The 22065-nt window shown below is 43.6% G+C and overlaps 1 protein-coding gene across 1 annotated transcript in view; it reads right to left on the bottom strand.

Annotated features, from left to right (window-relative positions):
- Nucleotides 1-6710: 6710 nt before the first annotated feature.
- SIPA1L1 (signal induced proliferation associated 1 like 1) overlaps nt 6711-22065 on the bottom strand; it is a 387762-nt gene continuing 372407 nt past the window's right edge. Inside the window, exons 24-27 of the mRNA XM_049113648.1 lie at nt 13146-13292; nt 11674-11788; nt 9316-9400; nt 6711-8685 (exon numbers count right to left, since the gene is read on the bottom strand). Of these exons, the coding sequence (XP_048969605.1) occupies nt 8542-8685; nt 9316-9400; nt 11674-11788; nt 13146-13292 (491 nt within the window). The 3' untranslated portion in view covers nt 6711-8541. The remainder of the gene's footprint in view (nt 8686-9315; nt 9401-11673; nt 11789-13145; nt 13293-22065) is intronic.

Below are 22065 nucleotides of genomic sequence, written 5' to 3'. Positions count from 1 at the left end.
GGGCTTTTGCCAGGATTGACAGTGGGAACCTAGGCTTGTTCTGTCCCTCTGTTGCTTTAGCAAGCAGACTCCGAGGACCTTGGGCAGTTTTCTAAGAGATGTGCTTAGAGGCATAAAGTCTCTTCTTTTTTTATTTGATTGCTGAAAACTGGGAGCAACTTTGAAATCTATGACCCCGATCTGCTCACTGAGAAGGATACAGAACTGGTAGCAGGATATTACAGGAACATCAGTAATGAGATCTGATTAGACCAGACTGTAAAATTAACATCGTTGCAATTTATCCTAAGGAAAGATGAGTGTTATATACAGCATTTAGAAGTTGGTTTTAAAACAAAGATTTTCAGGACCCCTGGTGGCTCCAGCGGTTGAGTGTCTGCCTTTGGCTCAGGGCGTGATCCTGGGGTCTGGGGATCAAGTCCCCTGTCGGGCTCCCTGCGTGGAGCTTGCTTCTCCTCCCTCTACCTGTGTCTCTGCCTCTCTTTCTGTGTCTCTCATGAATGAATAGATAAAATCTTAAAAGAAGATTTTCATTGACTCCCACTAAGCAAATGCCTCTTGGTTAAAAAAAACAAAAAAACAACAAAAAAAAAAAACCTGGGTATACGGTGGGGTGAAGCTGAAAATTTTAGCCACTGAGTAAATGGCTCTTCAAAGGGTCACTCTACCTTCCTCTCATAGAGAATCTTGCCCGCCCAGCTGGGCCCAGCTAGCCATTCTCCCGAGAACCAGCCAAGTGTCCAGGTATAACCTATATATTCACCTATAACATTTGTTGGGACTTGCTGCTCCCTGGCTCAGAAGAGCTGGCCAGCGGTTTTTGAAAGCTTAGGGTGGAATTTCTCAAAGAAATGGATTCAGGAATCATCCATGTCATAAACACCTGGTATGCTTATTAAAATGAAGATTCCCTGACTCCACCAGACCTATTAATACTGAATCCCTAAGCTTAGAGTCAAAGAATAGGAATTAAACAACTTGTCCAGATGGTGCTAACATCAAAAAACCATTGACTCAGGCTTTCAAAGATTCTTGTACCTCTACACTTGGCCTGGGGTTGGACGGAGATGTTTTCCTGAATTGTAATTTGCAGGGAGAACATCTATACTGTATGTGAGAGAAGGTTGAAGCACCTCAGAGCCCCCTCTCTCTGTTAAGAGCTCCCAAAATGGGTGGTTTCATCCTAGTTTTCTGGTCTTTAGATACACTTTTGGTTGTCTTCTGTGGCCCCCAACCCCACCCCATTTATGAGTTAGTGTCCGTGATGCTCACTGCCTGGCTCCCTTCAGCAGGGATCCATGAAACCAGGCAATAAGGGGACCATAGGTGGGACCAATGGAGTTGAGAAAATATAGATTCAATAAATATCAGTGCTGGAATCTGAAGTGTGGGTTTGAATCCCAGCTGTACCCATTCACCAGCTATTTTACTGCAAACAAGTTATTCAACCTCTTTAGGCCTTGGTTTCTAGTTTTGTAAGATGGGAACAATAATAGCCCCAGCCCACAGGGTGGGTGTGAGGGCCCAGTGGGCCGATGCATGTAGGGCATTTGTGCCCTTGATGCATATGATATATGATTATACGATTGTGGAGCAGGGGCCGGAATCCATGATACAGGAGGAAAAGTTGAGAGCATAGGGGGCATTTGTCCAGGGAATAAATAACATTGGGAAGACTTGATATTTTCCAACATATTGATGGTTATTACTTGGGGAGTGAAATTTATGTTTGTGTAATTTGAAATGGCAGGACTGGGAGCAGTCACAAAAACTACAGGGAAGTGGATTTTCCCTAAATGAGTGTCTTTATTTTGCTTTTTTTTTTTTTTTTAAAGATTTTATTTATTCATGAGAGACACAGAGAGGGACAGGCATTGACAGAGGGAGAAGCAGGCTCCCCTGTGGGGAGCCCGACGCAGGACTGGACCCTGGGACTCCAGGATCACACCCTGAACTGAAGGCAGACACTCAACCACTGAGCCACCCCGGCGTCCCTGAAAGGAATGACTTAAAAGAGAAGTTGAAAGATACAGTGTGCTGCCCCAGAAGTCATGAGTTCCCCGTCACCCGAGGTGCTCACGCTCAGGTGGCTGGAGGATGAAGATGAGATTCAGTCCTGTCTGGGCCGGGAGGTAGAATTGCCTGTTTTTAAAGGTCCCCTTCTATCCACGAGTCTGTGACTCATGACTCCAAGTTTATTTAAAGAGAACCAGAGGGCAGCCCGGGTGGCGCAGCGGTTTAGCACCGCCTTTGGCCCAGGGCCTGACCCTGGAGACCTGGGATCGAGTCCCTTGTCGGGCTCCCTGCATGGAGCCTGCTTCTCCCTCTGTGTCTCTGCCTATCTGTGTCTCATGAATAAATAAATAAAATCTTAAAAGAAAAAAAAAAGGAGAACAGCCCACTTGAATAGATGAAGGGATGGCATCTTCACAAGGTGGATCCTAGTATGACTCTTTAATTCTTGGCTTTAAGCCCAGGAAACCACCCTGTCGCCATCGATTGGCTATCTTGGAGACAAAATTTTTCCTGCAACAAACATCCACTGGTTCCATTTTTGCCTCCAGAACCCCAGACATCGAAGCTGGTTTCTCCTTCATAGTGCAGGGTATCAAATCCTTAAAGGCGGTGGTCAGGAACTCCAAGTCCCCACCGCTCTGATCTTCCACCCCGTCTTTTCTTTCAGGTGGTCGAATTGCTCATTCCTAGTATATGTGAATGAAGCCCGAGCATCTCCACCAGCTGGAATCTTTACGAATAAGCTAGACTGCATTTATGATGTGTGTTTTAAGAGGCATAGCCTCACTGATCTGATATGAACCTACATTGGGCCGAGTTTATCTTTGTACCAACTAAAACAAGTTTGCTAAGCCTATTCCTTGTTTTAAGATGACGGAACATTTAAGCAGCTTAAAAAAGTAACTGCGTTCAGATACCTTTAAGCTCTTTAGAAAAATTACTAGGTCAGTTAACAAATCCGTCCTCCCTCTTCATTAAGATAGGTACTGAAGGAACACTTCCAGGCAACGTTTTAGTCACTTCTAGTTTGCTATTTGAACTTGACAACTTTCTTCCATGTATTTTCTAAGAGTGTTCACTCCCGGGAACAGCAGGTGGGTGAGGGTGGGGGTGTGATGGGAGTGCATGTGTATGATAGGGCCTGAGGCTGGTGAAGCTAATGGCTCTCTTGGGTTTGGCAAGAGGATCCAGAGGACAGCCACTTGAATGCCTATTTACCAGGCCAGTTACATAAATGTGTGTGGTGAGCTGGGAAGTGTGGAAGGCAGTAGGGGTGGAGGCGTCTGTGTTGCCCTGGAGAGCCCCTACCCTCCCAAGCCATTTATACTTTTGCAAAGGAGGCTGGATTTTATTGGTGGATATCATTTTATGGTGCTTTTCTTACATGCTGAATTACAGAAATGCCTCTAGAGGAGAGATGAGGCTGGGTGGACTCACTAGAGATTTGAGGGCGTGCTAACAAATATGTAACAACAACAAAAAACATGTAGTGAGATTGGTCTATTTAAAGGAACACAGAACACTTTGGTCAAGGAAAAAAGAATGGTGGATGCATCTCTGGAATATGTGGCAAGATCCCTTATGGAAAGCATTTGTCTAAAGATACAGAGTAAGGTACCCAAGGCTTAAGTTATTTTGTCCGGGAGATCATTCAGGTTGAAACTGGGTCATGAGAGGTCCAAATTGAAGAATAAAACGAGCTGCATGTATTTAAAGGAGGGGCTGAGCCCGGCAGAGGAGCTGTAAAGGAGGGAGGCATAAGGGATGTGCTCAAAGTAAGTGAGGGAAGGCAATGTGAGAGCTGCTGGCTCCCAGCACTGAAGGCGAGCTTGGCTGAGGGGTGTAATGAGAGGTGAAGGGGGAAAAAAAAAAGAGAGAGGTGAAGGGAGGTGAAGGTGAAATCTCTCGGGTCTCAGGTGTGATGACGCAGACACACAAATGCAAGACAGCAGGAAAAGCTAGATTTGCAAGGATGGTAGGCCAGAGGGCTAGTCTGACAAGGAACGGAGGGAGCAAAGGCTGGCAGGCCTGAGGAGAGGCAGGAGATCTGTTGGAAAGGGCAACAATGAGGGGCCAAAGCAGGAGTCCAGAAAACCAAGGTTCTGATGATCACCTCAGGAAAGAGAGCCACTGTCCTCAGATCTCTGAGCTGCAGCTTATCCAAAGGATATGGAAGATAAGCAACTCTTTCTTCTTCTCCAGACAGAAGTGGAGAAGATGGGCTGGTCTTCCAGCATGAGGATTTGGTTTCTTAACAGTAGCGGCAGGAATGAGGGCAGTTGAAAACTTGAGATTTGATAGGTAACTTTGAGATTTGATAGGTTCCTGGAGATTGGGGTAAGCAGGCTGGACTGAATCTGGAAGTGGGTGAGTGGAATTCAGCATTCCAGCCTAGAACCAAGTCTCCCAGTTTTTGGACTTCCCAGTGGCCACACACCGTGGGCCTGGCCAAGGGCTCTTCACCTGCTTTCCCATGTCTTGCTTTCCTTGGCAGCACTGCCATCCAAACTGTCAGCCAGCCACCCACCGCCCCAGCAAGGTAACCTAGGTCATTCTTGCTGACCTGGTAACTAGTTTCATCCCATTAATAGTCGTGAGGACACTCTAGTACCGTCCAGGTAACACAGGAATTTAAAATAGTGAAGTGGCAAAAAGATTCATGCAAAGGGGGATCTAAATTACCTCTTTAGTTAAATAAATAAATAAATAAATAAATAAATAAATAAATAAATATAGAAAGAAAAAAGAAAAAAGAAAAAATTTATTGTACCTAAACCCTCTCCTTAGTATAGTTTAAGCCCGTTTCCCCTGCAAGGTGCTCTGTGGTTGGCTGACCCATCAAAAATGATACTTGGGCATGTGGACGTAGTACGTGCTACAGTAGTAGCATCTATTTCTTTTCATTATTACTGGGTGTGGATGTCCACCTGTTAACTCTACTCTTTGAAAGCCTTGCTTCTAAACCAATACCTGGGAACTTCTAGAAAATGTTAACACTAAGTCCCCATCCCAGTCCTGCTAAATCAGATTCTGGGGATGCAGCCCTGTGATGATGCATTTTAACAAAATCTCCAAGTAATACCGATGGAAACGTAAGTGTTGAGTCAGCGTTCTAAAATATATAGCAAAGGGTAGAAAGCACCTGACAGGAAACCGAGGGGTGGAGCTCATGTTGGCCCTTCCGTCCCATTCTGCTATTAACATGCCAGGACACTGGCCCAGAAAACAACACAAAAGCCTTAAAATATTGGAGATGGAGGACAAGGTAAGTTATTGTGTCTTTGGTTTCCCAATCACTGGCTTTACATGTGTGATCCCATTTAATCTTTCAAACTATATGAAACTGTTACTATTTTATCCGATGAGGAAACCAAGCTCAGAGATTAACTTTTTATTTTTATTTTTTTTGAGATTAGGTAATTTATCTAAAGTCACAGCTGCTGTGTAGTGGGTGGGGTTTGAGTCTCAGTCCACATCAAATGTTTATCTGTTGGATCCAAGGTTTATTCATTACAGATAGGTCGTTAGTGGCACAATTCATACAGAGAAAAGGCATCCAACATTATTGTGGTATCATTCTTTTAAAAAGTAACAGAATTCCTGTTGAACAATGCCCTGGTCTTCTACTGGTCATGTGTTTCTGGCCCAGGTGTGCCATCTTGCACTTTCATCTCAACTTTGGTTGAGATGGGGAAGCAGCACCAAAAGGTTGCTGAAATGAATCAATTTTAAGACTGGAATCTGTTCAGGTTATCATTCTGTATTTAACTAGAGACGAGGGGCTTGACCTCACTGGGCCTATTTCCTTTGCCCTTGGACTCCCATCTTATTCCCGTCTGAGGAGTTGGTAATCCAACCCAACCCCATCTGTTTATCCCAGGCAGCAGATATGAAGCACAACCAGATGGCCCTCCAATCAGCTCAAGGATGAAGACCCTCCATCAACGTAGGCTAATGGCCTGAGGAGAGGCAGGAAATGTCTCCCAGGGACTCTCAACCTACTTCCAAGCCCTTCAGAAATAAAGGATAAGCCCTTCCTTCCAGGTAAGAATCATGGTCCAGACAGACCCTTTTAGCTTGCTAATCAGATTTATTTTGTGGCATCCAGTCTTGCCCTGTCTTGTAATTCTAGAATTTGTAGAACTGTTGAACCAAATAAAAGGAAGAAACTGTCAGTTCTCAATTAGCTGCACCAGTGGAGAGGAACAGTGATGTGGTAAGATTTTAAAAATTTGGTTCCATTTGGCTTTGGAATGCATTATGACTTTTTCAGTAGATTAACTTTTCTAATTATATTTTGTACAGCCTAATATTAACAGGCATTTGTATTCCCTGAGCACACAACATCTAACACAGATTCGAGTGATGCAGTAGCGGAGGTCCAAAAATGTGCTGGGCTCAGGGAATGATGGTGTTGTTATGGAAAATCCACACATGGATAATGAAGAGGGAACTAATTAGGAAGTGCTCAGCAAATATTAAATTATAAGCAGAGAAGCCAAATTAGGAATTCTCTAAGGACATGTGTACAGAGAGTAAAAAAGGTCATTAACATTCTATGAGGGACAGAAACTTTGAAGAACCCTTTTTCAGTGTTTATGGAACCTCATGAAAAAAAATCGGCTGCAAGGAGGGTCAATGAGTTACTGGGTGGTCTTTCAAATAAGAAAACCTCAAGCAATAATACCAAGGCATTTTAAAAGAGCGTTTAAAATGAATTTTATTGTTTGAATTTTACAAGTAGTCTTTAAAGACTTCAAACAAGAACTCTGTTGCAAAACTCTAATAAATAGCTTGCCCCAAGCCCCCAAACAAATGAAAGACTAAATAAAAACTAAAACTCGGAAGGATCAGCAAGACTTCAGAATGCTTGGATGTTAGCGATATTTCTCATTTACAAAGAGATACCAGGCAACGTAACAATCTCCTTCATACAAGTCAAAGAGAGAAAATAGACAGACAATTGAGATCTTTACAAAGCACTCCGAAATCTTCCTATTTCCATGATGGAAATGTCACCCCCCAAAAAAATTCCATGGAAAAAAAATCACAATCATGAATGAAACCATAAAAGTCTGGTGGAGGGGGTGGGAGGAGTAGAGGGAAAATCCATCCAGTTTCTCTCAGGGATGGAGGAAGGAGCTGAGATTACTTGGGGTGGGGAGCTTCCAAGCAGATGACACTAAATTGCTGAACGTTCCCTACATCAAGGTTGCCACTGAAGGGACACGGGTGTCAGCTGCATGACATTTTATGAAGGCAAGAAACAAGGCCACCAGGGGCTCCCCGGGTCCCTCAACACTGGTGGGCCCAGTGTGTCTGTCTGCAGGGCTGGGGGCCTTGGGACAATGGCCAGAGGCCCAGAGCAGCTGCATCACTAGACAGGAAAAACAGCACATCAATCATTTCTGCAACAGAATCCTCTGGCTGGCCACAAAAGGATTCGGGAAACACCGTGCTTCAAGTGCACACCAGGACATGCAGGTTTCATAAGCCCGTCCTAGGATCACAGTCGTTGCTCCCAACAAGCAAGTATTAAACAATTTAACATTCACTTTCCCTAGTTATAAGTACTGGTGAAGTCTGGCTTTGGAAAGGATTAATCTGGCCATTTTGAGTCCACTAAAAATACAATTTTGCCACATTTTCATCTTTACACATCTCAAACAAAAGCTATACTTTGGACCAAAACGCATACAAGTAAGATTTCACTCTGGAGGGATTCTGAAACCAATTAATGTTTGGAGCCAGGAAGCTGGAGGGGCATGGATTCCAATTGGACGGGACTCCCTTAAACCAGATCAAAAGGGCTCTAGCTCTGAGGAGCGCACACCTGGGCCCATCTCCCCCAGGAAAGGAAGGGGGGAGTGACGTCACAATGCAGGACCGCAAAGGGGCATGGCTCGAGGCCCTGGCTCTGTCTCTGGGGCGCTGACTCTGCCCCTACCAGACACGGACATGGGGAGATAGGGGCTCTAGGGCGCTAGCTCATGCACAGGTTGTTCAGGGGAGGAAGGCATTTTCTCAAAGCACCTCCCTCCCCAGGCATTTTAGGAATAAAGGTAAGGAAACCCCCCTCCCCAAATAAACAATTTTAAAAAACTCTATTTTCCTAGGAGCAATGACATTTGTCAGTATAACGAGGGAAAGCTTGGGTTACCTGAACTTGTAAGAGCTAATGGAAATAGAGGCAGATGGGCCAGGGCGCCTTGGCCCACTTTCTTTTTTAAATACGTAACAGATAAAGATATTGTGCAAAAAAATAAAGACATTCACATTTTAGCAGTTAAACTTTTATTTTACTTTTTAAAATTTTTATTTACTTTTTTGTTTTTCTTTTCTACAAAAGGCAGATAATGATTGTTGATCTGCAATTGTTGTGTTGTGCGCTCCCCAAAAGGGGCCGAAGTAGGAAGCGAGGGCGGGTGTGCGGAGAAGGCGTCCAGTGGCAGGGCTGAGGGACTGCCGGGCCTCACTAGAGCGCACCCCGGGGCCCCCTGGCCCGACCGGCCATGGCTGCTTGCCCTAACTCATGTCTATGGTATTGAAGACCCATTCCGTGAATTTCTTCAGCTTGTCGGAGGCGTTCTGGGACTCCTCCTGCAGTCTCAGGTTGTCCTCCCGCAAGTGCTGGACCTCTGCCTGCAGGTGGGCTTTGTCTTCCTTCTCCTGGGAGGTAGAGCAGGGTAGAAAAGGGCTGGGACGGGGGGCTACGGATCCATCTGTCCCCTTCACCCAACTCTGTTCTTCGTCCTGAATATCTGCTAAACATCTCTATGTGTGGCCTGATAGTAGGCATTTGGCTACTCAAGCCAGGGAACGGGTCTACCAGAGACCCACTAAAGTTTATTTTGGAATGCAAAGACATTAACGTGTACTTTAATGTCTTTGGTAAGGATTGTCCTGACTTTTGGACTATGGTTTTGCTGGCCGCTGTCTTAATACAGTCAAAGCCATGGAAGAGACAAAGCAACCTTCAGTTCTCCTGGTGTGAAAGCCTATGGAGGTGTGTGGGTCTGGGCTACTGACCCATTAGGTAAGAGGTGGGGAGGTCGAGAGAGAGGGCTCAGAGGGGCTGGCTGGGGTTTGAAGGCTTTCACGAGCTGGGAACCACCTTTCTGTACACATGACAAGGCAGGCCTGCCTGCACAGGGGTGTCAGTGGGAACAGAGCTCCAAGCAGCTCGTGGAATGTGTGTCCCGAGAAAACAGAACACCCACATGTTGTTCCACTAAAAGGGCGTTTGTTCAAGGGCAGTTTGCACAGACCAGGCACTCTGCTTTGGGAAGATGTGTTTACCTTCTTCAAATCTTCCCGGAGCATCTTCAGCATACCTTCCAGCTGGTCCACTTTAGAAGCCAGAGTGGGGGAGGAATCTTTACTGCTGGGGACAAGAAACAAAAGATGGTGTTGGCAGAAGCCTCCACGGCTGGGTTTGTTTGGCATTTTTTAACGAGGCCGCTGTATTTGCAAAATGGTTTTTTAAATGTCAAATTACTCAGTACGGTGGCCCAATGTGCATTTTCACTTTAAAAAAGAAAATGGTAATCTTAACAAAGGGTAATACAAGGGTGAACCACAGCCAATCAGTAGCTTCCTCTGTTAAAGATGCTGGATCTTCACGACAAAGGAATATAGGACAGTAAGTGAAAATGGTCTCTTTGTCAGGAGAGGTATTTTCTGGCAGGCACAGGTGTCAAGCAGTGGAGTGTTTCCTGTGCTCTTCAAGAAGAGCGCCTGTGTGCAGAGGGCTGATGTCAGTTCTACCTCGGGGCAACCGGGATAAGGACAGGGGAGGTCTCTGAGTCCCCCAGAAAACAGTTGTCTATGGTTACTCGTCCAGGTACAGCTAAGTTACTGTGCTTCCGTCTTGAAAGCTTATCTAAGTATCTTAAAATATTTAAAAAATATGTTTCAGAAGCTCGTTGGTCTGATGCTAATGTCTCCTTTACTATCATGATTAGCAAACTAGGCCTCCCCATTTTCTTTCTCCCAATTTATAGAAGTGCTAGTAACGCCTTGCTAGTGGAATACCAAAAAATAAAATCCCAGGGAGTTAGAGCATGAGAAGGTCACCCAACTACCTGGACAGATGACCAGCAGGCGAGGGCTGAAGACCCCTGTCAACTGTCCTTTGTCCAACTCCCGTCTACCTGTATTCAAGCTGCAGAAAGTTTCCAATTGGGTTCTCACCGAACACACGACCTCAGAGTCACACAACCAAGAGTCTCGAGCCCTCCACCGGGAGAACCTGCAGCTGCCTCTTTCCAGAGGTCAAAACACAGATGAATGCTGGAATAAAAGGCAGTCTTTACTTGAGCTGTGTTGTTGTCTCCTGAGGATTCTAGATCTACAAGCCCATAAGGCAAAACTCACAGTGGCATGTGTGTCTCAAGTCTGTTAATAAGTAAAATGATAAGGATCTTCAAACTTTTAAAATGGGATGGCCAAGGAAAATTCTTAGCAGCCTATCTTGATGTCTGAAGGTTTCCAAAGTGAATTACATGTCTGTATATGCTCTGATTTTTAAAAACACCTTTAACTCCATTTGTTCACTGAAGAAAAATGCCAACCATCACCCTCAGCTTAAGCTTTAAGAACTATTGTTCAATAATCCTTTCTTAGGAGAATGGATTTGTTCACTTTGACTTCTCCTTGTGGGAGGCCCCGTACTAAGAAGGTACACCTCGGGTTCACTGCACCCTTGACTCTACAGTTTGTTTTTTTTAAGTTCTCAATAGCCAAACTAACAAACTGCCCCTCTCCCTCCCGAGATGCCTCAGTGAGAAGAGTGAATGCACTATCCATGAACTCTTCTTTCTCTGTCAAGAGCATTTCCTTGCACATTTGCTCAGTGAGGTCTTCAGGAACCAGCCCCCTCCCCTGGGCTATTTAAACAACCTAAGCCAGCCTCACTTTTCCTATTGTTGTCTGTTTCTGTCCAACTTTATAGGTAACCTGGATTCTTAACCATCCTCAAAAGGTTTTAAAAGGAGAGATTTCAAATCGATGAAAATTCTTCTGCATCAGGGAGCACCTATGACACATAGCACAGCAGCCTCTGGTCATATAGAGTAATATGACACACCTATCCAACATCCTCACCACTTGAAAGAGGGGAAAATGGAAGACCGCCTCTGCAGAGTGAAACAAAAGTCAAAATTTCTGCTCTTAACTCCTAAGGAAACTCTCTGGACCTCAGCTACCATTTGCTTTTCATTCTATATTGAATCTTCCCTATCCTGATGACCCAGACCTAATGCAGATCCAAAGCAGCATGTTGGGAAGCTGCTAAGATGCAGGCAGATTTACAAGTCTGACCAACTGAGAGTAGGGAGAGAAACTCAAAACCCAGGCTCAAGGATGTAATAAGGCAAATGATTTTTCTCACCTTAACACGATAAACCCTGAGAGCATAAATGCATTATGGCATTCAATAATAATGAATATTCATGATGATGACTAAGTCATCAAGAACAGTTTAATTATGTTTACAGTATTTAGTTACATAGCATTCTAGAATGTGAAGAGTCTGGCATGCTGGTGATGAGCTTCAATCAGCTAATCCATGTGGCCTCCATCTCTTCCCCACACTCGCTGTCACGAGTGCAGGGGACACACGGTGCGGAGTGATGACCTCGCTGCTGGGTGACCAACCTGCTATAAGACTTCATCTGGGCCAGAGCCTGCTCCTCAAGCTGGTCACCATTGGATGCAGCACTCAAGGGCCGGTGGCTTTCGTCACTAGCAGCAAAGAAGGAGGCTCTCTGGACTGGAAGGGAGAGAAGAAGCTGTTCAGTATTTGGAACCATGTCCTGGGTCTAGTCCCATCAAAGGTCGACAGCTGGCCCACAAGGACAGTCAAATCTAATCTACATGTGGGGCTGCATCAGGAACCCTGTCTCCTGACCCGTGGAGGAAAGAATTATGGTGTAAGTGGTAAGAGGATAGTAGCATTGTAAGAGCCCTTTTGAAAACACTTGTTGTGAATCAATCTGTAGTCCTCTTTTTCTTACTCATCAAAGTAGCATTCTGTGAAATGTCTCCCTGGAAACAGGCATTGGGCCAAATTTCCAGACCAAGGCTTTTTCCACTCGTGAGGATATAAAATGCACTTCTAGAAGTATGTTTTCCACAAGATTCCTGGCTACCTCAGTGGGTTTTAGCCAAAGTCCAACCATACGTGTTTCAAAATATACCCAACTTAAAGACTTGAGCCAAGACACCAAAATCAAAAGTTTAAAACCTCTCATTAAAAACACAAAACTATTGCCACCTCCTGTAAAGGAGAGTGACTAACAAATTGAAATTTAAAATCAAGTGCAGTCCTGGGGAATTGCCATCTGCTAACATGGGGATGGCCTCATGGGCTATTCCATGGTTGCCTATTCGATTTCTTCTGAAAACTGTAACTTGATGGAATAGCCACTTTTAATTCTTTAAACATGAGCAATTCAAAACAAAACAAAACCCAAACCACTCATCTGCTATCACTGTTTGATGAAGAATATTTTAGCACCAAAGAATTTAGAATGATGACCATAGAGTGAAAAAAGGCATTTATGTCCACGTCCACAGATAGCACTGCATTTAGGATGTCTGAGAAAGCAGCTGCAGTGTGAGGGCCTGCACCGAGGCAGGCACCCCAATGGTGGGCTGGCACAGGAGAATGCACATGGAGTTGGGAGAGGTCAGGGAGTCCCCGACATGTGTGGAGCCTGGGGCCAGGCCCTAACACATGCAGCACTACATGAGCACTGCCACCCTTAGGACATGGTGAAGGGTCTCTCTCTAGACCTGTGTTCTTCATTCCAGTGACTGCTGGGCTTCCCCCACTCCTTGCCCCTCCCACGTATGGGGAGGTGAGACATCCATGCTATGAATTCCTAGGTAGAGCGAACGTCAGGCTCCACTGGACTGAATCCCACAGCGTGAGCCTCTACTGCATGCCCAGTAGCTGTTAGCTCCACTGGTTTCCAGCTGTGCCAGTTTAGTACATGTGCCGTCAGTGTATTCACAGCAGCAGAGTGGATGGAGACTGACCAGAGCCTCACACCTCCCCTGCCTCCAAAACTCAGCCTGGCCTTGTCAGTCCTGCGCTTTCCTGCTTGGCTCTTCAGCGGACTCACCCTCGTAGGCCTTGGCAGCATCCACCAAGTTGGACCAATCTAAATCCGCAGCAGTGTCAGGCAGGGGCATCAGGCCAGGGTCAGGCATGGGAGGCCTTCGGGTCTCCTGGACGTCGGTGAGGGAGCTGTCTGAGGCCGAGAACTCTCCTGTAGAAAGAGATGAGAGGTAAAATCCTTCTTGTGCCCACAGGACAACCAGTCAGTTGTTACCCAAAATCCGTTTCTAGTACAGTAGACCATCAGGGGCTACTCTAAAGCTGACATGAACTAGGAATTGGCTTCCTCCAGTCTTAGCTCATTTTTTAATCATCTCCCACTGTCTCATTTCTAGTAGTGTGAGACTTAGAAAAGTTAGTTTTGCATCTGTCTTTGTGGGAGCTGTCTGTCTACAGTGGGATCCAGGGCAGCTCCAGTGTCTTGCTTCCCTGCCACAGAGCCAAGGATTCAGGGTAGGTCAATGAGGCCTGTTTCTGGATTTTGAAGCCAGACCAGAGAAGCTTGTTGATACCTGTCGTGAGGGATAATGAGGCTTATTCTTACTAGACTGGGCCCTGGGATCTGACCCACCTGCCCGTGGACTCCCTGTCCCCTGGGGATGGCCTGCTGGTTTCCATGGCTGGATGTGTCTGCAGGGTGATGTGAAAACCAAATCAGATTGGGGTGGGGGGGGCTTGATTATTCATATGGAGTTACTATAGGAAGGTGAGTTTAGGGTTGATTTTGGCATTCTTCCCCTTCCCAAGAACATAAGCAGCAACTCTTGGGATCAGTTTTGGATCAGAGCAGTCCAATAGCAGGAGCTGCTTCTAAGGTGACAACTTTAAAAATACATGAAACCGTCATAACAACTAACCCTCGCTTGGCCTGGGGCAGGGAGGAGTAGGCACAATGAGCCACTGTGTGACATCTGAGCGCGGGCTGCTACTGCTCAAGTTCACAGAGGCAGAGAACAGAGCAGGGGTGTCGTTGGGCTCATGCTCTCAACAGGGCAGGAGCTGGCACAGGGACGAGGGCAGAGTGTGCAACTCCTGGAGAGAGGCCACCCTCGGAATGTGATGATACTAAAAATCCATGCCAACACAAGCTAAAATCTCAGTTAAAGTTGCTGAGTGACTCCAGAAATACCTGTTTACAAGGAGTTAAAAAGTTTCCCAAATGATGATAGCCTGGTAAACTAGAGTATATTTAGTGCTTGTTTTCCCTTTCAAATTACATAAAGAACTGCTCTGAAGTACAGCTGCTAGTTATTAATGTGCTTAAATTAGCAAAATGATGAGTAAATGGAAATCAACAAATACTGCCAGATATTAAATGCTCTGATCTATTTAAACGTGTTCCCACCAAGGGTAAGTAGGTGGAACACAATTCTGTGTGTCACTCACAGCCCTTCTGCCCTTTTATCTCTGGCACCCGAATTTCCATATGTATAAAAGAAGCCGCTCCTCCCCATTGCCCAGTGACAGTCGCTGAAACAAGGCCAGGTTGGGGATAAGCCCAACTAGGGTTGCTCCATTTAGGATGTGGGGTCACCGTGCTGCTGCCTGACTTTCAGGAAAGCATGAAGAGGGGATGAGAGGGGCTCAAGGAGGGCAGCCCGTTCCCTCCCTCCCACAGCTGGACCGTGACCACACATGCGATTTCTACATTGCTCTTAGAATGTACACGTCTAAAAGACAGGGTCCACTTCGACGTGACACATGTGGACATGCCTTCACAAAGGGTTTATTGGTGCAGGAGCAGTGGAACTCAGTGGAGAGTGGCCCCAAGTTGGAGGCACATGGGGAGAAAAGGTTAGGGCCTAGTTGGGCACTACCATGAAGTTTTCTCCTAAAGTCAGGATGGCAACATTGGTCATTTCACATGTCAACTTTGGAGGGTGACATCATGGAGAAAATGGAAGCCAGATTCCAGCTGTAGTCAGATGGGGGCATGGCAGCAGGAGGAAGCTGGCAGGATCCCTGAGTGATGTCTGCCATTGGGGAGAAGGTGAGCAGGATGGAGGTGCTGGAGGAATGCGCACAAGAGTGGGTTGAGAGCTCAGGTGTGATGAGGGGAGAAACCGAACGAGGCAAGCAGGATATCCAAAGAAAATACTGCTTCAGAGAAGCAGCAGAAAGAAAGAGAAACATGGGTATGAATAGAGGCAGAATGCCCAGAAGGAAAAAGGGCAGATGGGAGCCAGGGTTAGAGCTTATGTGTAATGAACAAGCAGGACCCCAGGCTCCATAGCAGGCTCACTACTGGGTGGGTCACAGTTGGGGAGGGTGGGTGCAGAACCCTGGAATGGAGGTGGACAGACTGAAGAGAAAGGAAAAGAAATGTAAACCCATAGTCCCAGAATGTGGCCTTTGATTAGCCTGGGACCTAGTTAGGTAACAGAGCAAACAAGGCATTTATGAACCAAAGGCAAGAACAAGGAGGTGCCTGGCATCAATACACCTTCCCCTAAACCAATACCTGCTCTTCACTGAATGAATGAATCAGTTAACACATGACTGGCTGACACCACAGGCTGTATCCTCACAGTCCAGGAGAGACAGAACAATGGTAAGTCCAGGTTCTTATGGTGGCTTGAAGGAGCCAGTGGATACAAGTCTCCAAAAAATAATTTAATGTTAGCCAAATCTGTCCAATAATAGTAGCATATGGTTTGTTTGGTAAAAATATAATCCCCGAACTACACCTCTGTATTAAAATGGAAATTCAGCAGGTCTTGAGTAAGTTCTAGAAATCTTTATTTTTACCAAGCATGCCAGGAGGAGGTTGTTATATGCATCTGGTGCCCTAGTATTTATGGCTGGCATCCAAGGGATACCCCCTGACTGCCTGGCTCTGGTGGCCAGGGGAGCTTGCATTCCTGGGTCCCATGGGACTTTAACAATTGGAGGGATGGTCCTTGACAGGCTACAGAAAGCAGGGCACTGCACAGAAAGCAGACTGACACAAACTCCAATCTTTCTGTAAAAGAGGCTTATCTGCTGGTTCCAGAGCTTTGGTCTAAGGATATGCTTCGGGTTTGGCACATAACTAAGGGACCATGGCTGTGTCCAAGGGACATAGAAGCCAGTGCATGCTATCTTTGTGCTTGCCCTCTGCTTTCCTCTGGCTCACTATTACCTCTGAGAAAGGAACTTCTACATGCATTTAGCACCCTGGTTTTTATGACTGCCACCCAGGGGACACCTTGAGGTCACCTGGCTCTGGTGGTCAGTGGGGCTTACATTTGAGATTCCAAAAGACTATATATTTGCATACTTCAAGAGCTGCTGCCAGAGGGTCTGGCTTATAATCAGCCTAAATCTGGTGCTGACTGAGATGCTCCCCTTTGGGACACTGGTCTTGGCACACTCTCAACTACTAGGATCTATTAAAAATGAAATGGGCTTTTTGGACAAACAAATGTTTGAGAGACAAGAAAGAGCTAGGGCAGGGTTGAATAAAGTTCATCTCCCACACGAGGCTACTCCTTCAAGACTGGGAGGGGTGGCTGTTTTATCTAACAGATAGACCAATGCAAGGAGTCCAGAAAAATGAGGAAACAGAGGAATATGTAATACACAAAAGAACAAGATAAAACCAGAGAAAAAAAAATCCTTAATGAAAGGGAGATAAGTAATCTGCCTGACAAAGAGTTCAAGGTAATGGACATAAAGATGCTTGCTGAACTTGGGAGAAGAATGGATGAACACATTGAGAACGTCAACAAAAAGAAAATGTAAGAAAATATCAAATGGAAGTCACAGAGCCAAAGAATACAATAATTGAATTGAAAAATATACTAGAGGGGTTCAACAGATCAAATGAAACAGAAGAAAGGATTGGTGAATTTGAATACAAGACAATGGAATTCACCCGATCAGAGCAACAAAAAGAAAAAAAGAATGAAAAGGAGTAAAAATAGCTTAAGCTACTTTATTAACCTGGAGAAGGAAATACACATCTAGATCCAGGAAGACCAGAGAGTTCCAGATAAGATGAATGTAAAAAGACCCACACCAAGACACATTATAATTAAAGTCCCCAAAGTTAGACAAGAGCATCTTAAAAACAGCAAACAACCTGGTATGTATAAGTGAATCCCCATAAGACTTTTCAGCAGGAACTTTCTGGTCCAGATGAGAGTGGCATGACCTATTTAAAGGCTGAAAGAAAAAAATTGCAAATCAAGAATCCTCTACCCAACAAAGGTGTCCTTCAGAATTGAAGGTGAGATCAAGAGTTTTCCAGAAAAACAAAGCTAAAGGGGGCGCTTGGGTGGCTCAGTCAGTTAAGTGTCTGACTCTTGATTTTGGCTCAGGTCATGATCTCAGGGTTGTGGGATTTTGAGCCCTGTATTCAGCTCCCTGCTCAGTGGGGAGTTTCCTTGTCTCTCTTTCTCTCTGCCCCTCCCCTGTTTGTGCTCTAAAATAAATGAATCTTAAAAAAAAAACCTAAAGGAGTTCAACACAACTAGACTGGCCTTGCCAGGAAATATTAAAAGGAGTGCTAATTAGTAAAAAGAAAACATAAAAGTATCAATCTTACTGGAAAACGTGAACATACAGTGCAGGGAATAGTAAATCAATTACTTACAAGGCTGGTAAGAAGGTTAAAAGACAGAAATAATAAACAATTGTTTTACAGTTAGCCTTGAGCAACACAGGTTTTGAACCGCAAGGGTATAGTTCTATGTGGACTTTCTATAAATATTTCAGAAAAATGTTTGAAGATTTGCAACAATTTCAAAAACTGGCAAACAACAATTTAGGATGTCATGAATACAGAAAATATATACAAATCTATTATAAAAAGCTACAACTTTCCAAAATGTGCACATACTGTACATGGCACACTCACAGTTGAGAGGAATGTGACCAAAGATGCAGTATTAAGTCATAATTGCACAAAATTAACTATGGTATGTGCAGTGTACTACTGTGATAATTTTGTAGCCACCTCCTGTTGCTACTGCAGTGAGGCCTAGTGTTCAATGTAGCCATTTAAAATGCATGTGAGGCTAATCATCTCCATATGAGCAGTTTATCTTATATAACCAGTAAATTGGGTATCAGGGTAAAAACTGCTCTCCATTCTCATGTACTTTCATTATGTTTAGTGCCATACCATAAACCTTGAATAACATCACTGGAACCAATTAACAGTGCCACTAGTGATGCTGGAAGTGTTTCCAAAAAGCAGAGAAAAGACATGAACTAACACGAAAAAGTTGAATTGCTTGCTATGTATCACAGGTTGAGGTCTGCTGCTGCAGTTGCCTGCCATTTCAAGGTAAATGAACGTAGCCTAAGGACCACTGTGGAAAAAGAAGAGGAAATGCACGAAGCTGTCACCGCAGTGGTGCCAGTAGGCACAAAAGCCTTGTACTTTTTGTGAAAGAACTTTTTATCTCCTATCAGAAATGTGGCTTTTAGGTGGGTCCAGGACTGCTAATAAGAAAGGCATTCCTACAGACTCTCGTATGGTTCAAGAAAAAGCAAAGTCATTATATGACAACTCAAAGCAAACAGAAGGTGAAAGATCTAAAGCTGCAGAATTTAATGCCAGCAAGGGATGGTTTGATAATTTTAGAAAGAGGTTTGGTTTTAAAAATGTCAAGATAACAGGAGAAGCAGCTTCTGCCAAACAAGAGGCAGCAAACGAGTTCTCAGACACCATTAAGAAAATCATTGAGGAGAATGGATATCTGACTGAACAGCTTTTTAATGCAGACGAAAGTGCCCTGTTCTGGAATAAAATGCCACAAAAGACATTTATTATTTACTCCATATGAAGAGAAGTGAGCAGCAGGATTTAAGGAAGGGACAGACTACTATTTTGTGCAAATGCAGTTTGGTTTAGGATGAAAACTCCCCTTTTCTATAATCCTACCAACCCCTGAATCTTGAAGGGAAACAATACCAGCTGCCAGACTTTTGGCTGTATAAGAAGACCCTTTTTCTGGACTAGTCCCATTGATGCTTTGTCCATGAAGTCAGGAAGTACCTTGCCAGTAAGGAATTGCCTTTTAAAGTACTTTTGATACTGGACAATGCCCCGGCCACCCAGAACCCCATGAGTTCAACACCAAAGGTGTCGAAGTGGTCTACTTGCACCCAAACAGGACATCTCTAATTCAACCTCCAGATCAATAGGTCATAAGAACCTCTAAGGCTGATTACACACAGTATTCTGTGGAAAGGATTGTCAACACTATAGAAGGGAACTGTGATAGAACATCATGAAATTCTGGAAGGATTATACCGTCAAAGATGCCATCATTGTAACAGAGAAAGCCATGAAAACCATCAAGCCCTAAATAATGGATTCCTGCTGAAGAAAACCGTCCAGATGTTGTACATAACCTCACAGGATTTATGACAGAGCCAATCAAGGAAATCATGAAAAAGACTGTGAATATGGCAAAAAAGGTAGGAGGTGAAGGGTTTTAAGATGCAGATCCTGGAGAAATCCAAGACTAATAGACACCACATCAGAGGAATGAACAGAAGATGACTTGATGGAGATGAGTGCTTCCAAACCAGTGCCAGATGAAGAGGAACAAGACTTAGAAGAAGTGCCAGAAAACAAATTGACATTAGATAGTCTGGCAGAAGGGTTCTGATTCTCCAAGACTGCTTCTGACTTCTTTTACAACATGAACCATTTTAGGATATGGGCCCCAAAACTAAAGTTCACAGTGGAAGGATCAGTACTGTATAAAAACATATTTAGGAAAAAAAAAAAAAAGCAGAAAAGCCAAAAATGACAATGAATTTCCATAGAGTTACATGGAATATGTCTGCCTCTCCCACCTCCCCTTCCATCTTCGCCATCCCTTCATCTTCTTCCCTCTCCTCTATTCAATGTGAAGACAAGGGTGCAGAACCTTTACAATGATCCACTTCCATTTAATGAATAATAAATAATCATCAAGCCATATAGTTAATAAACTTATCTGTTGTTTTTGTGTGAAAATCTAATAACTCTACAGCAAGAATTGTACGAGATGCTTTTGTGTCATCATCATCATTGCCAAAGTATTCATCATATAGAAAGAAAACTGAGAGTGTAAGTCTTGTATGGAACCGGATAGCCTGTCCTTACCTAGGCATTTGTGAGTGATGTTTAATATAAAATTAATATTTTAGTTTTCTTACTGTTTTATAATTTTGCTTTCAAGGAATTACATTAAAGCATGCCTCTCACTCTTGTAACTGAGAAACTGTATCAGCCTATTATCACAGGTAAGTGATTTTTTAAAAATGTAACAATGTTTCTAAAACTGTACTATGAATATGACTGTAGTACTTTATGCCATAAAATATTTTTATTGATTTATTCATTAGTGTATATGCAAGGCTACTGTGAAGAATTGTATCAATTCCACTAGGCTACCATAGAGCAATCATATTGCTGCTGCTTCACTATCAATGCATGAATTGTTACATCTGTAAATAAGTACAGATTTTTTCACTTTTGATACAGTTTCACTTTTGATGTCTAGTCTTAGCAATGTGTATAATATCTACAGTGTTTTGTATCATATTAGACAAAATTGGGATAGGTACTGATAGATGGTTAATCATGTAAATAGACAAGGTAAACTTATGGTATTGGTAAAGACCGTACTGTAAATGTGTCTTCTTATGATTTTCACTTTTCTTTTTTCTAACTTACTTTAGTGTAAGAATATAGTATATAAGATCTATAACATATAAAATATTTGAAATGACTGTTTATGTTATTGGTAAGTCTTCTGGTCAACACTAGGCTCTCAGTAGTTAATATTTCTGGGAAGTCAGGTTTACATGGATTTTTGACCATATTCCCTTGTTTCTCAAGGGTCAACTGTAATTAGGTAAGGGATACACATGATAAAAAGATGTAAACTGTGACATCAAAAACAGAAAATGTTGGGAGAGTAAAAATGTAGAACTTTAGAATGCATTCTAACCTTAAGTTGTTATGAACTGAAAATAAATATAAGTTATAGGAAAGCTTCATGGCAACCACACAGCACAAACCTATGATAGATACACACAGAGGATAAAGGGAAAGGAATCTAAGCCTAACACTACAGAAAGTTATTAAACCATAAAGGAAGAGAGCAGCAGCAGAAGAAAGGAACACAGAAGAACTACAAAAGAGCCAAAAGGATATGCCTATCATTATTTATTTTAAATGTAAATGGACTATATTCTCCAATGAAAAGACAGAGTGGCTGCATGGTTAAAAAACATAACCCGTCTATATGCTGCCTGTAGGAGAGTCACTTGAGAAGTAAGGACACATTGAAAGTGAAGGAATGAAAAAAGATATTCCAGGTAAATGGAAACCAAAAGAAAGCTGGTATAGTTACACTTATATCAGACAAAAAAGACTTTAAAACAAAAGACTATAATAAAGACAAAAAAAGGCATTCCATAATGATAAAGGGGTCAGTCCAATAAGAGGATATAGCATTTGTAAAATATTTATGTACCCAACATTGGAGTACCTAAATATGGAAGCAAATATAATCAGACCTAAAGGGAGAAATAGCAATTTGGTAATAGTAAGGGGACTCTGATAACCCACTTTCACCAATTGACAGATCATCCAGACAGTCAATTAGGAAATATCAACCTTAAATGACACACTAGACCAGATGGACTTAACAGCTATATACAGAATATTCCATCCCAAAACAAAGGAATATACATTCTTTTTCAGTCACACATAAAACATTCTCCAGGATGGATCATTATGTGAGGTCACAAGTCTTAATAAAATTAAGGAGATCCCTGGGTGGCTCAGCGTTTGGCACCTGCCTTTGGCCCACAGCGTGATACTGGGGTCCTGGGATCCAGTCCCGCATTGAGCTTCGTGTGGAGCCTGCTTCTCCCTCTACCTGCGTCTCTGCCTCTCTCTCTCTCTCTCGATGTGTCTCTCATGAATAAAT

This window comes from Canis lupus, chromosome 8 (assembly GCF_003254725.2).
Source record: "Canis lupus dingo isolate Sandy chromosome 8, ASM325472v2, whole genome shotgun sequence".
NCBI lineage: Eukaryota > Metazoa > Chordata > Mammalia > Carnivora > Canidae > Canis > Canis lupus.
The sequence above is the reverse complement of the archived record's forward strand: the minus strand, read 5'-3'. Positions and strand labels throughout refer to the sequence as shown.